This window comes from Zeus faber, assembly GCF_960531495.2.
Source record: "Zeus faber genome assembly, chromosome: 18".
Taxonomy (NCBI): Eukaryota; Metazoa; Chordata; class Actinopteri; order Zeiformes; family Zeidae; genus Zeus; species Zeus faber.
In genome coordinates this window covers 4,222,920-4,245,146 of record NC_137210.1, presented here as the reverse complement: position 1 = coordinate 4,245,146, position 22,227 = coordinate 4,222,920, and the positions used below count along the sequence as shown (strand labels likewise).

Below are 22,227 nucleotides of genomic sequence, written 5' to 3'. Positions count from 1 at the left end.
GAGTCTGGAGACTTGGGGGAAGTCTCGTCCATATGCCTTGGCAGAGGTCTCTGAGGCAGTTAAAAACCTCCTCAGGGGCAAGGCGCCGTGTAGTGGATGAGGTTTGCCCTGAGATGCTGAAGGCTCTGGACATTGTTGGGCTGTCTTCGTTGACATGCCTCTTCAGTGTCGCGTGGATGTCGTGTACAGTACCTGTGGCATGACAGACCAGGGTGGTGGTTCCCATTTTTAAAAAGGGGGGCCGGAGGGTGTGCTCCAATTATAGGGGTATCACACTACTCAGCCTCCCCGGGAAAGTTTACTCCAGGGTGCTGGAAAGGAGGCTCCAGCCAATTGTCGAACCTCAGATTCAGGAGGAGCACTGCAGATTCCGTCCTGGACGTGGAACAGTGGACCAGCTCTTTACCCTTGCAGGGTTTCTGGGGGGGTCGTGGGAGTTTGCCCATCCAGTCTACATGTGTTTTGAGGACCTGGAGAAGGCTTTCGGCCATGTCCCTCGGGGGAATCCTGTGGGGGGTACTGAGGGAGTATGGGGTACTGGGGCCGTTGGTATGAGCCATCCGGGCCTTGTACAACCAAGGTGAGAGCTATGTTCGTATTCTCGGCACAAAGTCAAACACGTTCTCAGTGGGTGTTGGACTCCGCCAAGGTTGCCCCTTGTCTCCGATTCTGTTTGTGATGTTCATGGACAGGATCTCAAGGCGCAGCCGAGGTGAGGAGAGTGTCTGGTTTGGGAACCTCAGAATTGCATCTCTGCTTTTTGCAGATGATGTGGTTTTGTTGGCTTCATCAGACCGCGACCTCCAGCACACACTAGGGCAGTTGTCAGCCGGATGTGAAGCGGTCGGGATGAGAGTCAGCACCTCCAAGTCTGAGGCCATGGTTCTCTGCTGGAAAACTGTGGATTGCTCCCTCCGGGTTGGGAGCAAGTTGCTGCCCCAAGTGAAGGAGTTCAAGTATCTTGGGATCTTGTTCAAGAGTGAGGGGAAAATGGAGAAGTGAGATGGACAGGCGGATCGGTGCGGCGTCAGCAGTGATGCGGGCGTTGTACCGGACCGTTGTGGTGAAGAGGGAGCTGAGCCGGAAGGCAAAGCTCTCAATTTACCAGTCCATCTACGTCCCAACCCTCACCTATGCTCATGAGCTCTGGGTAGTGACTGAAAGAACGAGATCTCGAATGCAAGCGACCGAAATGAGTTTCCTCCGTAGGGTGGCTGGGCTCAGGCTTAGAGAGAGGGTGAGGAGCTCGGACATCCAGAGGGATACTCGGAGTAGAGCTGCTGCTCCTTCGCGTTGAACGGAGCCAGTTGAGGTGGTTCGGGCATCTGATCAGGATGCCTCCTGGGCGCCTTCCTTTGGAGGTTTTCCGGGCACGTCCAACTGGTAGGAGACCAAGGGGTAGACCCAGAACACGCTGAAGGGATTATATATCCCAGCTGGCCTGGGAACGCCTTGGGGTCCCCCAGGAGGAACTGGAAAACGTTGCCGGGGAGTAGGGGGCCTGGAGCACCTTGCTCAGCCTGCTGCCACCGTGACCCGGCCCCGGATAAGCGCAAGAAAATGGATGGATGGATGGATAGATATATAATATATACTGTACACTGATCAGCCACAACATTAAAACCACCACTAATAACTACTAATATTATGTAGCTCCCCCTAGTGCCGCCAAAACAGCTCTGACCTGTCAAGACATGGACTCCATATGGCAGCAGGCTGCGATGCACTGTGTGTTCTGATACCTTTCTATCATAGTCAGCATTAACTTTTTCAGCAATTTGTGCTACAGTAGCTCTTCTCTGGAATTGAACCAGACGGGTTAGACTTTGCTCCCCACGCACATCAATACAACGTATTGTACAACGGTTGTCCTTCTTTAAATCCCTTTTGGTAGGTACTAACCACTGCATACCGGGAACACCCCACAAGACCTGTTTTTTTGGAGATGCTCTGACCCAGTCATCTAACCATCAAAATTTGGCCCTTGTCAAAGTCACTCAGATCCTTTCTCTTGCCCATTTTTCATGCTTCCAACACATCAACTTCAAAAACTGACTTTTCACTTGCTGCCTAATATATCCCACCCCTTGACAGGTGCAATTGGAACAAAATGAGCAATGTTAGTCACTTCACCTCTCAGTGGGTTTAATGTTGTGGCTGATTTGTGTATTTGCTAATTTAAATAATAGACAATGGGACTAATATGTTTTCGCACAAAAATTAGGATGTTTACCTGGGTTTTTTTTAAACCCGGGTAAACTCGCTTTTTTGTGGGTAAACCTGCTCAAAATAGACAATTGAAGCCTTTCCCATTGCCAAGAGAGGAGTATGCCATTCTTTTTTTTTCTGGTGTGTCATGTTCGATGTCATGAACCCACCAAAAAAGGGACGTATCATGGTTCCAGTGTAATTGGGAAAAAACAGTAGAGAAGAGAGCAACTAAACAAAATAACTATATAAAACTGTAAAAGCTGGCAAAAATAAATGTCTCATCACCCAGTGAGACTCGGTTCCCTTCATTCCAACAAAAGAGCAGAATTGTATCGTTCGTGAACGACCAAACACTACAGTTGAAGCACCATGGAGTATCCATGCACCCGTGCACCGGCAGTGCACGATATGCGGTGTGTGCACCAGTCCTTTGGCGGCAAGGAGCGGAGACGGTCCTCCAGTTCGGGGACCGGCTTGAGTCCTTTGGAGCCCTTTGGAGTGCTTGGTGGTTCTCCGCTGTGGTCTCCACGGAGCGATTCCCACACTTCATGGCCCCGCATGTGGCAAAGAAAGTCAATAACTTCTGATTTAGATTTTTTATTCTAAACCATATATGAAATACTCTACTAATACTAATAAATGTTACAGGAATATTCCTTTCTATTTATGCGCCAATGTATGGAACTTCAACACATGTCGCATCGTCTCGGTAAAGGGGCGAAGATTTGGGCATCTTCCTCGCTGTCAGGTTTACATCAGATGCGATCAAAGCTGGCGTCGATAAAAACCTGTGGCTATTGCACGGTTAATTGTCCCAGGACTGAAACCCAGGTGTAACCTTTCCCACTAATGACAAATGCCAGATGTAAGCGGGTATTGCTGGGTGCAGTGGGAAAGGGGTATTTGCGTTTGTGTAATAAATTGTTCTTGTGTATATGTATACTTGTGATGGATTAATTCTTGACTCTGGCACGATTAATTACCCAGCGCAATTTCACCATAGCATTATTTTTAAGGTTGCTTTTACACTTTTGACTCACGCAGATTTTGATGATAATCAGGCAACATTCTGACCCTATATTCACAGCTATACAGCACAGCAAGCATCCTATTCTATGCCTATTCTCTTCTCTTCCGTGTTTTGGTGCCCTGCAGGTCAGTCGTTGCGTTCCAGGAGGGTCCTCCAGCAAGCCCACGAGGAAGGCAGGCCGTGTCCCGTCCAGCTCACCCAGAGCAAGCCATGTCCCATAAAGCCCTGCTACGCCTGGCTACTAAGTGACTGGTCCCCGTGCACCGTTGAGGTGTTATTATCATTATTTTAATATATTTTTTACATGCATTACGGGTTCCAGCTCCATTCTTGCACTGGCGCTGTAGTGCCTTCATCCCAAACCTGTCCTGCATCTTTGAAACTTTAACAACGGGAGCAATTTATGAGGCTATTACCTCTGGCCTCTCCAGGGCGATGAAGGGCAAAACTTTACGTTTCTGTCATTTCGGGGCGAACAGCCACAGTGATAGGATCCGATGCCACTAGTAAAATATGACTTATCAGAGGATATATCCTCAATCTTTTACTTTATAGTGTAGATAAATATAATAGCCAATTTTCTTACATTCCATAACTACAATCAAGAAAAAAACAACTTATCTAAATTGTAAATGTTGATTAGCTACATTTATTTTGTGAAAGGATAGGTTTGCCATTTTTCAAACAAGTCCTTAAATTAATTAAAGTGTTGGTTCCCATCATTTTGGACTGTTCATAGCACAACCTTGCCGAACACTTCAGTACTGTGAAGCTTGCCTCTCTACTGCAGCTTCTCACTGTTCTCACTTTTAGTCTTTGTTTTAGTCTTTATATGTTATAATTGTTGCAAATGGTACATTTCATCTGATTCACCAAAACCCCTCAACACTGGGAAGAAGTTTATTAATGGCAATATGCAAGCTTGCATATTACCTAACCCTAACCCCCTAACCCTTGGTCGAATACCAAGTGCGTGGAGGTGCTTGTCAGTAGCTGGAATTGTTTGATTTGTCAACGCCAAACATCTTAACCAAACACAAACGGGTCATGGCCTTTGTCATTTTCAAAATGCTGAACTGTTAAATAACTACATGGTTCAAGCATCACATATTAATGGATGCATAGATTGGTTTTAAGATACCATCAACTCCCTGTATCCACTAGAAACAGGAAACCATGTATTATTCAATTTATCACTCAGGATGACTATGCCACTGACATGAAAACATCATCCTTAAAAACTGCTGCATTCATCTGTATATACTGTATACTGTAGAAGGCCTTGGTTTGAATGCTACTTCCAATTTTACATAAAACAAGGTCAAGTCTTATCATCATGAAACCGGATCACTGGATTGATTAGCTCTCAAAGTTCCCAATACGAACACTGAATTTGCGGAGACTGTTTTTGGCACCACGCGCCTTACTGCTGGAACAAACTGCAGAGAGTGTGGAAGTTGAAGTTTTAATTGCTGGTTAAATGGTTTTATGCCGTTTTATCGCCACATGTTTTATCCAGTGTGTCCTGGGTTGTGTGAACTGTGTTCGAATGTTCAAGCAACACGCAGTATAAACCTTAATCAGTTTATCAAGTTATAATTATTATTATTATTGTCCTCTGCTTCAACGCTTTCCAAACCATTTTCAATGTTTCCCAGGGTAGAATTGCTTTGCATTTTGAAATAATTTGCACTGGTCAGTATAGCACTTTTTGAATGTGACCCCTCACAAAATGGACGACAGCTTAGTTTCTTCTTCTTTGTTAATAAAGGTTGTGTGAAATGCAAGAACACATAACAGTGGATTGTGAGCATAACAAATGCAGATCTAAATGAAGTCCATGAGAGCAGTGAGTGTCATCTTTTTGGAACTGTATAGTGAAAAACCATCTCTACTTCACAGGTGTCACTACAGACACACAGTTGGGCAAGTAAGCTTTGAGTAAGTGAAACACATAAAAGCGACTCATGAAAGAAAATAAGCTGTTTGGAGAGTCTGGACTTGAGGCTTACTTTATTATTCTAATTTGCTAGATGTGAAAACTTTTTTTTTAAATGACGTGTTTAATCACCACTTTGTGTGATCCCATATACTTTGTTCCTGATAAATCTCCCTTTCTTCTTCTTTATTTCCAAGAATTTCCCCTATCCTCGTTTGATACTGGTATTCGAAGTTGTATTTTTCCTTTTCTTTTTTTCATGTCGAGGCTTTTATTCCTTGTTTTGAAACTCACTGGTGGAACACAAACAGCAATCAAACGCTCTGCGCAAACACTCGTTCCGTTGAGAATAAATAAGTAGTCCCTCGTATCAGAGGGTATTTTTTTGTGGACTTGAATATTTGTAACCCACCGAAGCAAGCCAAGCATCTACCGAGCATTTTACTGGCAAATGTTCAGTCCCTTGACAGTAAAATGGACCAACTACACGCATAAAATAACTTCCAGCGGGACATTGCGAATTGCTGCGTGCTGGCGTTTACAGAGACCTGGCTGGATCCTACGGTGCCTGATTCGGCCGTTACTCCGGCTGGATTTTTCATCTTCTGGCAGGACAGAACCATGGAGTCAGTTAAATGCAGAGGGGTCTGCATTATGGTTAACTCTCGCTGGAGTTCCGGATGTAGCGATTGTTACAATGCAGATGGGACCCAAATGCGGGACAACGACTCAGAGAATATAAAGGGAAAAACTTATTTGAAGATGGGATCTGGGCGTGGAGATGGGGTGGATGAAAGGGGTCTCGGTGTCGCAGAAGGGAAGACGGCGAATGGAGGTGCGGAGCTGGTGGGTGTGAAGCGTCGGCAAACAGACAAGCTGGAAGCCAGGCTGGAGGACAAACCTGGGCCATGGAGACACAGGTTAGCAAAGGACAAAACAGGACACAAGAATCACGAGAGACTTGGATCTATGTTGGCTACCGTGTAGTACAGTACCACTGAGGTGAAACAACAATCTGGCGATGAGTGGGTGAAGAGCCAGGGTTTAAATACTGGAGCAGAGAAGATGATGATCCGATTGCCTGCAGGTTGGCCAGTGGAGCAGAGAGCCTGGAGAGTTAGGAGGAAGCCATGCCCACACCGACATTCATACACAGAGACAGACAGGGTGAGACAAGAGACTCAAGGGCAAAGGGAACAGCAAGGAAACACAGGGAAAACAACTGGTGGCACGGCCAGGGCCGTGACAGCAGTACTTTCAACACACTGATCACCAGACCTAGAGCTCTTAACTTTAAAAGTCTGTCCCTTCTACCTCCTGCGGGAATTCAGCTGCGCTATTATCAGTCTACATATCCCCGCAGGTGGATAAAAGTGCACGTTGGAGAACCTATACGAGTAATTCATGGACTAGAGAACGTTCACTCTGAGGCAGCTTCTATTGTTGTTGGCAACTTCAATAGGGCTGAATATGAATAATAAAATATCACCAGCACATTAACTTTCCTTCCAGTAGTGATCAGACTCTTGACCATTGTTTTTCTCAACTACAGGACAGCTACAAACCCTCACCCGCCCTGCCTTTGTAAGTGGGATCACACCTCCATTCTTCTACTCCCAACCCATAGATAAGGTCTACAACAGGAAAAACTGTTCTTCTGGTAGTTCAATAATGGAGTGAGGAAGCCATTGTCTCTCTCCAGGACTGTTTTGAAACCACAGACTGGCAGATGTTATGTGTTGGAGCTGATGGGGACATTGATGAATACACAGACTCTGTATCAGCTTACATCTCCAAATGCATTGATGATGTTTTCCCGAAAGAATATGTTAGTACTTTCCCCAACCAAAAGCCCTGGGTTAATGGTGATGTCTGTGCAAAGCTCAGAGCATGGTCCTCTGCCTGTAACTCTGGGGACCTGAAGGTCCTGAGGAAGTCCAGATATGGCCTAAGCCGTCAGAGACGCAAAAAGAGACTACAGGTTTCAAGTTGGAGTCAGCTCCGACCCCAGATGCATGTTGTGCGGACTGCGATCCATCACAGAATAAAAATGGAGAAATAGTAGCGATGCCCAGCCCACTGCCCCTCTCCCAGACGAGCTTTACTTCTTCTAATCGTGGTTTGAGTTGAGCAAGACTATTCTTACTGGGGGGTTATCTGAGGTCCAGGAATACTGCACTCTGTCCCTATCTACTGCTGATGTGAGGAGAGTGTGGTAGAAAAAAATCACCTTGTATAAAAATATCTCAGTTTGTCTCTGCAGAGGACAGGACTGGACTAAATACACAGATACATACCCTTTTATAATGTCTAGTCCTGGAAGTATTCACCTCTATATTCAACCTCTCCCTAAACCAGCCTTCAGTTCCAACCAGCTTCATCCCCTTCCATCACCTTCCTGAATGACTACCGCCCGGTAGCACTGACCTCCATCATCATGAAGTGCTTTGAGCGGCTAGTCAGAAACCACATCTGCTCCATCCTTCCTGAGACCTTGGACCCCCCTCAATTTGCATACCTCCCCAACAGATCTACAGACAATGCCATCCGCCCTCATAGTACACACTGCCCTCTCCCACCACCCTTGATAAGGAAAGCACACACATGAGGATGCTGTTTGAAGATTACAACTCAGTGTACAAAACTATTGTGCCCGCTTAGCTCGTTCACAAGCTCAGGATCCTGGACTTGATGGGCAGACCCCAGCTGCTGAGAATGGGTAACCTCACCTACTCTGCACTGACCCTGAGCACCGGAGCCGCTCATGGCTGCGTCTCCTCCTGTACGCCCTGTTCACGTATGACTGTGTGGCCACGCGCAACTCCTCAAGTTTGCAGGCGACATCCTAGGTCTCATCTCCAGCAATGATGAGATTGCCTACAGAGAAGAGAGCAGAGTCTTGGCAACATGGTGCCAGGACACCAATCTCTCTCTCAATGTCTGCAAGACAAAGGAGATGATTGTAGACTTCAGGAAGCAGCAGCGGAGGGGCTCCTGATGAGACTCTAGAAGTTTGGCATGTGTGCCAAAACTCTCACCAACTTCTACAGATGCACCATTGAGAGCATCCTCTCTGGCTGCATTACTGCCTGGTACAGCAGCTGCTCCACATCATCGGCTGCCATCTCCCCTCCGTGCAAGGCATCTGCCACACAATGCCTTAGGGAAGCACAGAAAATCATAAAAGACTACAGCCACACAGGCTATGGCCTGTTCACATTGGTGCCCTCTAGTAGACACTACTGGAGCATCGGACATGGATTACCAGACTTATAAACAGCTTTGATCCCCAGGTCATCAGGCTTCTTAACCAGCAATAATAAGCTACTAATCATATTGATGATACATGAGCAATTCTACATGCTTTGGTCACTTGTACATTCACTGTAAATTACCCAGGTTCATGTGTAATGGCACACCTCCACTTTTTATTATAATGTTTTATATTTATATGATTTTTGTCCAGTCATTCTCTCCCTCTGTCTACAACCACCAGGATACATTTTTACATTCCCTGAAACCGCTGCTAGTGTTTTATTATTAGTCATAGTCATTATTATTGTTTCATTATGTATGTTTTGCTATTCTTGCCATTTTTGCTAGTTTTTCCCTCATTTGCTGACACTTTTTAACAGTTGAATATCTTCTTTCAATGCCTTTTACGTAGTTGTCGCTTGCCTTGTCACAAGAATTTCACTGTTCAGAATGACCCTGAATTATACAATGCATTTAATAATAAAACTCTTTGACATGAGTAGAAGGAACTCAATGTACTGGAAGAAGACTAACCCCTGGGCCTCACCAGAAGCGACACATCAGCATCGCGAAAATGCATCAGATACGCTGCCCTGTTAATCAGTGTGGAAGGTCACACCAAGCAGAAGTGTTGGAAAGTAGCATGCTGCGAGGCTCCTAAACCCCTCGGGTTTTTTTCGCCTCGGCTCTATTTTTCCGGGTGTAAAGCGTAAACTGGAGGGTAGATCCCCATAGAGGTCCATTCAAAAGATGCATTTGGTGAAAATATTTATTTATCAAGCCTGGTATGCATCAACCACATACATAAAATCGCTGATGTGCAGTCCTAACGTGGATTACTTTTTCACCAAAACAAATTAAACCTCACTTATGTAAATACAATATTATCATATTATCATCAAAACAAATATCACACCCAGGAATATACTTTATATTCAACTTCATACCTGGAAAGTTGTTCTGGATTCCCTGTTATATTTCAGTTGTATTTGCGTTACTTCAATCAGGCACCGGTCGGAGCAGCTGAGATAGTCTCGGGTGTGCCCGTCAAGCTCCCTATGAGTCTCCACAAATGTGAAATATAAATAATGAATGCTAATATTACAAACTAATCCATCCACATTCATAAATAAACAGACTCCAAATGAGAATGAGACAAAAGCATTAATCCATTAAAGGCGACAGTGACTGTGTCGCTTTTGGTGTGGTTCAAGAGTCTACCTATGGAATGCCATTTTAGTAAATATTAAGTAGATATTTGTGGATCATGGTACACATTTGTAGATTCTCTTCTGTGGGTTACAAATACTAAAGTCTAATCAAAACGTGGGAGGGAGGGGGTCCGCGTTTGCTGTTAATGGAACACCATATCGACACATGGAGCCACACCAAAGGCTGCTTTCAGATGTTCATCTCATCGCCTTCATGCGGTGCCTCAGCTGAATGGGGCCTTAATTGAATGTCTTCCACTTCCCTGCAAATACCCTGGAGTCTATCTCCCTCCTACAAGCGGATTAACAAAGGCTTCGCTTTTTCTGTTGTTCGGTTTGGAATTATTAATTGTGAATGTCATGTGGGGGTTTGGTTTCCCTCTCTCTCTCTCTCTCTCTATTTGGTAAACTTTAATGCCATATGGATTAAAAGGGTCGTGTAAGCCCGAAAGCTATGCCCCGCGTTACATGTGCAATACTCATGCGTGTGGAAGTACGACTGATCAAGCTGCGTCTCATTTTTAACACCACCACCTTCAGTCTTTAAGCACCCCCTAAATATTTATAGATAAGGACAATAATGTTTCGATTCTGATGGCGCACTATCTGTGTGTACGTGCGTGCGTGCGTGCATGCGTGCATGCGTGTGTGTGTGTGTGTGTGTGTGTGTGGGGGGGTGTGTGTGTGTGTGCACATGCAGGGAGTGGATTGCGGCGAGGGGCTCAGGAGACGGAATCTGTCATGTGTGGTCCAGCCGGGGGAGGAGCCCACGCCCCCGTCCTCTAAGGCGGTGTCAGACAAGCTGTGCGGAGACAAGCTGCTGAGGCGGAGCCAACAGGAACTGGAACTGCGCTGCTTCGTCCCCTGCCCAGGTGATAATCTCCGCCAATAAACAAGGGACGTTTGACCTCTTCGCTACCCTTTCGTTTTTTTTGGTTTTATTTCCTCACACACTGGGCAATGGCGACACTTTCTTCAGCGGGACAGTTAGTCCGCCCTTTTGGACCCACTCACTCGGCACCGTAAGCTGTTCTCATGGCGAAGTCGCGTTATCACAATGGATTGTGGGGACACACTTGCCAGCATAGTGTCCAGTGCCTACTACAATATTTCAAAGGGTTCTTACCTTGAGGTGCTTGACTTGCTTGGATTTTGTCCTCAGGAATGTAAGCACTGGAATACTTTAAAAAAAAGCCACTCTTGTGCTGAAGTGCTTGATAAGGCCTTGTAGAAAATGTGATCATTTAAAACTTGACATTCCCCCCGGTTTTGTTATTTATATTGTATTGTAATAGAACATTTTCAGAATCGTTTTATGCGACATCGATTATGCCAGGGAAATATAAATTGAATCCGGCATGGTTGGAAATAGACTCCTATAATAGTAGATTTTCGTAGATGTATATATATATATAAAGTATATACAGTACATATATATATATATATATATACACACACACACACACACACACACACACACACAGTGACTTCAGAAAGTATGCAGACCCCTTCACCTTTTGCACACTTTATTGTGTTGTAGACAGTGCTCGTAGTGGGTTAGTACTCACCGGTACGCAGTATAGGCACCTCTACGTTTTACTCTTTGTATTTGAGCGTCGTGAGTTTTTGTTGTACACCGGCACGTCTCACAAGCTGCCAGTACTCTGTTCTGCCCTCTCAAGTGGACAAATTGTAAAATATATCATATTTTATTGAGGTGGAGCACACTTTTTCTTCTAATTATAAGAATACACAAGCTGCGAGCTCCGACTCCAAGGGTTGCCATGTTGCCCCCCCTGCCAACCTGACAACGTGAATAAGGGGAGTAATCTCAGAATTTCTTACCATTTCAATTTGTAGATGTAATTTTAAAAGGATTCAATTGCCATATTTGTCCATTAATCTATACTCTATAATCTATAATAACTCATATTGACAAAGCAAAAACATGCACACATCATCGTCTGACCAGCGATGGACACTGGTTACCAGGTCCCGAGGCGTGTCGACAAATGCTGCCCACTGCTCCTGGCTGCCCCCCCCGGAGGAAGGACAAGCCAGGATGGGTTAAATGCAGAGGTCACATTTCGCCGGCCACCATCCAAAAAGAGCGTGTGTGTGTGTGTGTATATATGCATGTGTAGTAGTGTGGTGTGTCGTGTGACCAATAAAGATTCTTCTTCACCCAAAATTGTGATCAGGTGCATCCTGTTTGCTTTTATCATCTTTGGGAGTTGTCTAGAATTTCATTGGTGTTCACCCGTGGAAAATTGAATTGATTGGCGCACACCTGTGTAAATAAGGTCCCATAATTCACATTGTATGTCGGATCAAAAACCAAGCCATGAAGTCCAATGACATCTCTGTAGACTTCCACGATGAAATTATGGTGAGGCATAGACTATACAATCATTTCTAAAGCTTTGAGTGTTCCAAAGAGTACAGAGTCCTCAATAATTGTGAAATCGAGGAAGATTGGAACCACCATGACTCTTCCTCGGGGTGGCTGTCTGGCCAAACTCAGCATCCGGTCAAGAAGAGCCTTCAGTCAGGGAGGTGACCAAGAACCCAACGGTCGCTCTACGCAAACTTTGGAAGTCCTTTGCAGAGATGCGAGAAACTTCCAGAAGGACAACCCTCTCAGATAGTAGACGGAAGCCACTCTTGAGTAAAAGGAAAAAACAGCCCGCTCGGAATTGATCAAATGACATTTAAAGGACTCTGAGAGCATGAGAAAAAAAGATTCTCTGGTCTGATGAGTCAAAAATGTAACTCTTTGGGCAGAGCTCCAAGCACTTTGTCTGGCGAACACCAGCACTGCTCATCACCTGGCTAATACCATCCCTACAGTGAAGCATGCTGTTGGCAACATCATGCTATTGGGATGCTTCTCAGCAGCAGGGACAGGGAGACCGGTCAGAATTGAGGGAAGGATGAATGCAGCCAAATACAGAGAGGTCCTTGAAGAAAAACCTGCTGCAGAGCGCAGGCAACCTCAGACCGGGGCGATGGTTCACCTTTTAGCACGACAGTGACCCAAAGCATACAGCCAAGAAAACGCTGGAGTGGCTTCAGGACAGGAAGTCCCTGAATGTTCTTGAGTGGCCCAGCCAAAGCCCAGACTTAAACCTCCTAGCGAATCTGTGGAGAGAGCTGAAGACGGCACTGAACAGACCCTTCCCATCCAATTTGATGGAGCTTGAGAGGATCTGCCAAGTAGAATGGGATAAACTTCCCAAATCCAGGTGTGCTAAGCTTGTAGAGACTGCTGCCAAAGGGGCTTCTACAAAGTACTGAATTAATGGTCTGAATAATTATGTAAATGAGAGATTTCAGATTTGACGTTTAATACATTTCCAAAAATTTCTAAAAACATGGTTTCACTTTTATTACTGATTGTAGATTGATGGGGGGTGGGGGGGAATGGCAATTTTTATCCATTTAAAATTACATCAACAACACAAAGTGTGCAAAAACGGGTCTGAATACTTTCTGAAGCCACTGTATATTTGAATATACTAATATAAATAATAGACAACATGACTAAGATTAAATTTTAAATCATAAAGACTACATTGAAAATTGATTATATTTGTTTTGAGAAAAAAAGTACTTGAAACTATTTGAATTTCATTTTGTATTACCAGAAAGAACTTTGTATTTTACGCGGTGTCGTATCATCATCACCCGGTACTATTAAATGCATTTTGGGACATAAACATAAACATTTGGTGCATTGGTTTGGGACATACTAAAAACAGTGTAGTGTGTTCTACTCAACAGTATGGGATTCCCCTACAATCAGCTAATTGTAGATTAAACTGCAGTTGACACTGTTTTATCGCCAAACGCACCACTGTGCGTTCAAGTGTTTTTTGGGGTTATGTTATAAATGTGTCTAACCTTCCTTAGAACACGGAGACAGAGAATTTGGCGAAATGTGAACGTTTAATAATGTATTACGAGGGAATCTAAAAATGAAAGTGTTACGAGGCTTCCCAGATCTGGGTGTTTCCTTTCCCGCTGGATAAACATCAAGCGCCACAGTCTCAGCCTTTCACAGGTTTGAGGGAGAATCACTTCGGCTCGCTGCCCTGCCCCGCAAACCACGAGACGATTTGCTTGACTCACGCAGGCTTGATTGAAGATTTCAACGACAAAATGCTTCCTTGCATTTTGTCGTTGAAATCCCCCCTGCCCCCACTGTGGATCGTGTGAAACCTGCTGCTGCTGCTGCCTCATTCCTCATTCATGCCCATGCTCAAAGAGAGAGCGAGAAAACACCATTATAAGCTCAAATATTTCTTGTCATTCGCTCTGATCTCCGCTTCTGTTGCAATTACGGAGAAGTTCTGCTTTTACTGTGGAGGGTTTTCCAAGAGCCCTTATCGTAGCCCTGGATAGTCACTCAACTGCTCCAGCATAAAACCTGTAAAGGTGTGTGTGTGTGTGTGTGTGTGTGTGTGTGTGTGTGTGTGTGTGTGTGTGTGTGTGTGATGCCCACGGGGATGTTTCCGTTAATGTGTGTTCGTACGTGTTTGGGTGTGTCTGTGTTGTGTGGCTGCCTTTTCCGCACGTGCTGTGTGAGTGATTTTGCGCGTATGGATTCTTTGGTTCTGCGTGCCTGTGTGTTTGTGCGCATGTCATTTGCATGCTTGTGTGTGTGTGCTTGTGAGCGTTTTTTGTTTGAGTGCGGGTCTGTGAGCATTTTTTTTTTTTTTTATATCCTCGTGTGCCTGCCTGAGGGTTTGTGTGGTTGTGTGTGAATGGTTTTGTGTGTGTGTGTGTGTTACAGGTTTTTTATGTGCATGCTTGTTTATGTGTATGTGTATGTGTATGTGTTTTCTATGAACACACAAACTGCTTTTATTTATGTTCTTGAGTGTGTGTGTGTGTGTGTGTGTGTGTGTACATTTGTGTGTGTTTGTTGCCTCTAGTATGGGCCTGTTTCCAGGCATGGCCCCCCTACAGGGAGAGCGCAGAGAGCAAAGATAATGAGCCACTTCATTCTGCGGATTGTCGCTAATGGCCATTAGGGAGAGGGAATCAAAGGGCTGCTTTTGGGCTGGGGAGCGTTGGCATTGGGTGAAGTTATCAGTGAGAGGTGTCCTCGTGGAGGATTACAGAGAATATTGATGTTTGACCTTCAGCGAAAGAAGGCGCTTCCACGTTATTTATAGACACAGCAGAATAGACTGACCCCTTTTCATCTACTCAGTAGCAGATCACAGTGCCGCCGAAATCAAATACAGTTGGTCTTTTTTGTTCTTTTATTTTGGCTCCAGAGCAAAAGAAGGTATACTGCTGCATTTTCGCAGTGTGTCATGGAGTTTCAGATTGTATTGTCTTATTGCGTTGTATGATTTAGATTCGAGTCTGTTATTTTTTTGCATCTGATAGATTATGTGCTTGCAGGAAGCTGCTAAAATGACATGGTTGAGATGGGATTTATTGCGAAAATAACCTCAGACATCTGAGCATCCATCATTGATGATATTTTATCAAACTAAAGAGGATAAGTTGACCAGGTGGCAGTCCTTCAGGTTGTGGGACTGTTATCCTCTCTTTTTCTCTTATTATCTACAATTCTGATGCAAGTCGACCAAATTACGCCATGTCTTGGTTTTGTTTACAGTCTTTGAACTACTACCATTTACCAAATATAGCATGATAACTATCTGTGTTGCTTGAAAGTTGCTTTTTAAATTACTTTTTGGGCTTTCACCAGACCATTCGTTGGCTGCAAAAGTCCGTATCAGTCAGAACATTATTAGTTCCTGCCTCTGGATACTATCCAAGATTCGAGATTCAAGAGGTTATTTGTCACATACATATACATACGGTCATACATATATGCAGTGAAATGTCATGACATCCGGTGATTACGCACAATAAGCTCTAAAAATACAAAAAATACTAATTACTGCGTAATCGACACGGGGTGCTCGCGCAGGCGGCTGCAAGGGATTCTGGGTTCTATAATCATATAATAGAATTCATTGTGTTGTATTAAATAACCATTTAAATCCCCCTGAATGAAACCTGACCTGAACTAACCTCCAGTACACCAACACTGGCAAATTGTGAAAATTTTAACAAAAATGTGTTTCACTGTGTCGTGTTGAATTTAAGGTCTCATTTCAGCTACGTAAGGCCAATTCCTAAGACTAAACGTTATTAAAGATTTGCACAAAACCTTTGCGACGAGCTGTAATGCCGCTCCCCTCCCCGCTTAGGAGACTGTCACTTGACCGAGTGGTCACCTTGGAGCTCATGCCAGCTGACCTGCCTGGACGGCCGGAGCTTTGAGACCACGGGCCGCCGAGCCCGTTCCCGTGCCGTGGTCATCCAAGTGATGGAGAACCAGGACAGCTGCCCGCGCCAGGCCTTTGAGACCCAGCCCTGCAAAGGTACGAGAGACAGCCACTCGCCCACCCATAACAAGGATCCGCAAGTGCGCACAGGCGTTGTATAATTCGTTGCGTTCACATCTGAATAGTCCGACCTGTACCCTAGGTTTAACAGTACGTAGACGCGTGTACGGCTCTGACCTGAGTGTTGTCAGGAGAGGAGACTTCCCATGAGGCGAGAGGCCGCATTGCACAGTGCTACGTGCGCAGCTTTCGTATTCGAGGCTTGCGCATGAGTAGATTTGAGTGGACGTGATGAAAAGCGGTGCAAGTCGTCTCCCGCCCCTCGCTCAGAAATCAATCTCTCATCCCCATAGCAGCCTCCAGGAGGATCAGATCTTTTCTTTAACAAAACAAAAGCTTCTCTCTCGCATATATCCATTAAGATTTTTTTCATCTCAACAAACAAATCGACAAATGTATTCCTTCTCCGGCGGAATACATTTGTGGGGGGCGTAAACGAGCCTGTTGTGTTTCTCTGGAAAAAAGAGCCACGTTAGCTCCGCCCCGAGACGAGCGTGATAATTGCGGGATCTGCGGGGAGGGCTGATGCTTGGCTAATGTGCAGGGAAGTCTGAAGTCATGCCTGGACGCCCGGCACAAACTCCTAATGAGCACGGCTCTCGGCTCTGGCCTCATTACAGGGGGGAAGTGCCACAGCTACCAGTGGAGGACCGGTGGGTGGAGCGACAATGAGAGAGCCGTGTGGTGCCAGCGCTCGGATGGCGTCAATGTCACAGGTGGACAGCGGCTATCCATCAGAGAGGGACACACACACACTCTCTCTCTCACTCTAACACACACACACACACACACACACACACACACACACACACACACACACACACACACACACACACACACACACACACACACACACACACACACACACACACACAAACAATCCCTCCATTTCTCTCTGTGACGCATGCTGGTTAGAGGTGTGCACAAGTCTCTTTCTTCTAATAATTGACCGGTTGGTGGCCGGTCCGAGCCGCCGATCGACTCAGCATGTATACACAAGGAGCCAGAAGTTCATCTTATTTAAACACAGCCCACATGACATTCAGATAAGATTGTTTGTTTGAGCTGTATGGGAAAAAAAATACAATTCATAGAATTAGAAAGGAATACAAGCCTACCAAGCCAAGAGGTCTAAGTAATTGCTGAAACCCCTTTAATTGCTGAAACCCCTCGATAAGTTATAGCTCTGAATTGTATTTTTCAAGTGTATATTTTCATGTAAAACAAATGGCCAATGCTTATTCCCATGGACGACTGCACACACAGGCAAAGCAATAAAGAGTCATTTAGAGTGGGAGATTTTGCCGTAGCGTTCCGGGCTCCGGCTGAAGTTAACACCTGCTCATTTGCTCTTCCCATTCCCTGCACAGCGCGCATTGATTTCTCCCCTCGCAGCAAACATAAGTAATCGATACGCCCCAGCCACTTTCTCCAGGAGGCTTTCAATCCATATGAACATAATCATGTATTTGTGTTTGTGGGAAATTAAATAGCCCATAAGGTAGCGGCAGAACAAAAGTAAGCACACGTGGAGGATGTGTTGTCAACGGCGGGTAAACGCGACCTCGCCGCCGCGAGGTCGCGTGAACGCACGCTCAGCGAGACTAATCTCTCCCCAGGGAGAATCCCCCCCCCGGCATTGCTTGTGATATTTTGACACGCAATTTTCCAATGCTGGAATTAAATTGTTGGCCAATTGATCAGGGACCCTGATAGGCACCCGGGCCAAGGTACGATGCAATACATTCATTTGATGATCAATGGTGTCGGGAGGCAGCTGCTTCGGTAAGAACCTGTCGGGGGTTTTCTTTTTTTCTTTTTGTGATTTTCTTCTCTCCTCCAGGGGGATGTTTCCCGCAGAACAGGCCGACCACGGTCAGACACTGCCACCCTCCATGCAGCAAGCCCTTCTCCCGCTGCACACCGGTAAGAGCGACAACCCCCCGCTGTTCCCCGCTGACACTTTGATACAGATTTAATTTGTAGTCTCATTGTGGTTGGTGTGGCGAGCAAGCAACAGCTAGGGGATAATCAAACAGGCTATTTAGAGACGCCGTCGGACTATGCCTCCACGTGGGAACGTGCTCTTGGGGGCAGCACTGGGAAGGAGGAGAAATGCACATTAAAGCTTGAACTTTTACTGCCCCTCAGAGTGCCCCCCTTGCAACTGCAGCTCAAATACTGTCACACTGTACTTTATAATAGCAACAGTAAGATAAGATAAAACTTTATTTCTTCAAGGATTTTATTTTGAGTGATCTCTATTTGGCGCACAGATAGGCATACCTAATGAACTAGAAATATTAGAGTGATGAGCTTGAATCCCTCCACTAGATAGAAGAGTGTAGAAGGGTGGATGCAGGGGAGGTGGAGGGAGCTCAGTAACACAGTAAGCAAAGCAGGCAGCAAAACAGGTAGGGCAAGAGGGATCGGCTGCCTAAATAGTAAAGTAATAATACTCAATATTTAATAATAGAGTTGTGTGACTGAACTGGCTACGAATCATGAATCCCCAGAGGAAAATTCAGGGGTTGCAGCAGCAAACAACAGTGCAGTCAAGAGAGATACAAATTAAAAAGAGATAAGAAAAAACACATATGCACACTATCTATCTGTGTATTCAGATGACTATACAGTCACATCAGTAAGAAGCAAGAAAAGTGGCGTAACAGTAATAACAGCCGAGTGTCAGCCGAGTGTCCCAATTTGTATCAGTATTTACAATCGATAATGCCAGGGAAATGTAAATTGATTCCAGCATGGTTGGAAATAGACACTTATAATAGAGGACAATGAGAGTAATAATAGATATATAAAAAGATAATATGTAGTTATATAAATAACAATGAGAGTTAGATTATATTATATTTTGATTGATAAAGAGCCTATTGAAAATGTATTGTATTCATTTTCCATGAAGACCTTGAAAATGAAGAAATAGTGCTTAAAAAGATAGTTGAAAGTCCTTGAATTTAATTTTATTGACACTATTAATAGGGGGATGTTATAATGTATGTATAAATAGTTTGAATATTTATTCACAGTAATGTTTTTCAGTGTTCATAGTATTGCAGATGTTTATGCTTAAATTGCCCAAATGAAAGAGTTTAGCAGAGTAGATAGATGAAGCTCTTTATTCATGCTTTCCAACAACAACAAAAAAGAGCACGACTTCAGTCCGACCCGATCGATCGTACGCCGCTGTTTAACGCGTCTCCCTCCCTCACCTCACACCCCAGAGCGGAGTGTGTGGGTGTGAGAAGGGCTACACCGAAGTGATGACCACGCACGGCTTCCTGGACTACTGCACCCGCACCCCGGGGGCCGACAACAAGAAGGCCGACGTCAAGACCAACTCCGGGAGATTAAAGCCAGGCCCGTCGCACACCAACGACTTCTTCAACGAGTGGACCCTGCGGCCCGTCGGGCCAGGTATGGTGTGGGAGTGGGGCACACACGGTAGATCATCCTGCTTTGAACCTGGTTTGGATTACAGAAAATCATTTAGGATCTCCTGGAGGGGTGGAATTGACACAAACATGGGGGGTGGGGGTGATCCAGGTCAGCCTTGAAGTAGTGACGTAGTAAACTCTGAAAAAATGTCTTGATGCATTTGCTGCTACTCAACCGAGTGATTCTCAACCGTTTTCATATTAAGGCCCCTTAATTTGATACGCATTAGGCCACGGACCCTGTTTGGTCAGATTTTGTCATTGCCATGTGAGGTATGATTTAGTCCAAACCTCTGTATACCTGTCTGTACTATACTGTTTATTAGCGAGATAACAGTGAAACTAGGATCAAAACAGTTATTGTTGGGCATTCTCTAACTAAATGAAGTAGTGGTGAAATTAAACTATGAACCATTTTCGCTGGGGGGCCACCTCTTGGAAGCTCTTGAAGGACCCCCGGGGGGTCCGGGGTCCCCCCGTTGAGAACCACTGACTCGCCCTCACAGATGATTTATCGTCTTGAAAATACTTTTTTTTTTTTTTTTCCTGAAGAACATTTGAAAAGGAAGTTTTGAGAGAGGAAAAAATAAAAACACACTTATCTCCAGATATCTCAGAACGATTTGTATTTATTGCCTGTGCTGTGCATTACGCTTCCCTGCTCTCCGACTACACAGATGGGAGACTCCGGCGGTGGGTTTACGGCGTGACTGCGGTCGGATTCATCCTAATACTATTCATCATTGCATTATCATTCCTGCTCTGGTATGTATTATGTGTTTTTATTTTTATTTTTTGTTTTTTTTGTTTTCCCCATTTAACTTTTTTCATATGCCTCTTCGTAGCCTTTAAGAACTTTTGGAAAATCATTTGCGGCTCGCGTGCGTTTTGCACAACAAACAAACGGTGTGTGACAGGGTGACGGAGTGACGGGTTGTTTCTCACCTCGTCTCGCAGCCATGCCGGATGATGCGTCGTCTGCCCTCGCTATCAGATAATGGAATCCTTTGTCAAGTCCACATTTGAAATTAAATTTCCCCTGTAAAAATAAAATAAAAATAATAATAACAATACAACTTTTCGGCCCCTGATCCTTTCAGTTTCTGTATTTATTTATTTGTTTGTTTGTTTATTTATTTATTTGTTTGTTTTTACAGCCAGCCTTCCAAGCCGACCAAGCCGCCCTCTCCACCGCAGAAGCCCCTGACCCTGGCGTACGACGGCGATGTGGACATGTAACGACCGCTTGGACGTACCGCCCACACGCTCCCGAAAAAAGCTGCCTACAGATCTCCGCACCCGGGAACCATGAACTCTGGTGCCGGTCGATCCATGCGGTTGAAGTGCCAAATGGAGACTCGTGTACGTTCGTTTCTGTTTTGGTTTTGTTTTTTCCCTGCTGACGGGCGATGTGGCCCCCCTCCCCCCCTTCACTCAGCTGCTACCAACTTGTGCCCTTCCAAGCAGACTGCAGGGAGGCCTCCCAGGAACCGCCGTACAACCATTGTCAGAATGGACTTTCTTCGGTCGGAACCTTGCGATACATCCGGTGTTGCCGTCTGGAGCTCATTTTTTTGTTTTTTTTTGTCATTGTTTTCTTTTCGTGTGTTTGTTTTAGCGGGGTCGGCGACAAAGAACAAACAAAGCGTCTCTGTTGGGCAGCCGAGCTCGGTCATGGCGTGGGAAGCGGGACCGACAGCACACCTGACTTGACGGTCGATTTTGCGGGACTTTTTCATCGGCGGAGTTCGATTGTGAAAACAGAACCCGACGCGGGTCTTTGCACTACATTAGTGCTGATCGATTTTTATTTTCTTTGTTTGTTATTCATTTCAAAAGACTTTTTTCTAGTGTTTCAACTGTAAATTCGACTTTACTGATGTCGAGTAGTGTTTTTGTCTACGATGCCATATCGCGTGCGTGTGTGTCTGGACTTTTTTCGACCGTGGAAAAACCAAATGCAAGCTTTGCCTTCGATGATGCAATGAAATAAACAATGCTACCCCAGCCCCCCCCCCCCCCCCCCCCTCCCCCACACACACACACACACACAAAAGGCTTGGCCACAGAAAAACAAACTAGAAAAAAGAATAATGATGATACTCAACTGAACGAGACACAGTTTGTGGCTTTTTTAATCGCCCCGGTTACGAAGCTAGTCAATGCCGCAAAGCCAGTTTTACCACAACGATACTTAGGCTGTTGACACAAAATTCAGGAAGCGACTGGGTGTGGTGGTATTAACTTGTTTTCCCTCCCTTGATCGCTCCTACTTAGTTTTTCGGATGTGGGGATATTTTTTTTTGTTCTTCTGAAAAGTACGGATTGTATGGACCGCCTTGAGGATAAGAGCAGATTATTAAGTGAAAGTGCAGTAAACAAGTTATATTATTGTTCAATCGGTTAGAACTAACCCCCCCGCGCCCCATTCTCCCCATTTTCATTCAACATGTTTCAATCTGCTACCATGGCGACAGACAGTTGGGGAGTCTGGCTATGACAAATTTTTTAAAGAAGTCAAGCAGTCTTTCAAAGCCAACATTTCCAAAATGCTCTTGCAAAGCGGCGCTGATTGTGATCGCCAGTAGCAATTTCCTTCACCGCTCTTTGGTCTGAGCATAAAGCGCTCACATCCCCTCCGAACTTATTCAAACGTGAACCCTTTACAGCGTTATTCATAAATCCCTCTTTTGAA

At 45.0% G+C, this 22,227-nt stretch overlaps 1 protein-coding gene across 1 annotated transcript in view; it reads left to right on the top strand.

The window, feature by feature from the left end:
* Positions 1-20,771, top strand: part of thsd7ba (thrombospondin, type I, domain containing 7Ba) — a gene marked incomplete at both ends in the record, with an annotated part of 194,351 nt that extends 173,580 nt beyond the window's left edge. Inside the window, 8 exons of the mRNA XM_080019515.1 lie at positions 3,367-3,512; positions 10,347-10,518; positions 15,883-16,056; positions 16,701-16,796; positions 17,924-18,006; positions 19,320-19,512; positions 20,210-20,297; positions 20,690-20,771. Of these exons, the coding sequence (XP_079875641.1) occupies positions 3,367-3,512; positions 10,347-10,518; positions 15,883-16,056; positions 16,701-16,796; positions 17,924-18,006; positions 19,320-19,512; positions 20,210-20,297; positions 20,690-20,771 (1,034 nt within the window). The remainder of the gene's footprint in view (positions 1-3,366; positions 3,513-10,346; positions 10,519-15,882; positions 16,057-16,700; positions 16,797-17,923; positions 18,007-19,319; positions 19,513-20,209; positions 20,298-20,689) is intronic.
* Between the last annotated feature and the right edge of the window lie 1,456 nt (positions 20,772-22,227).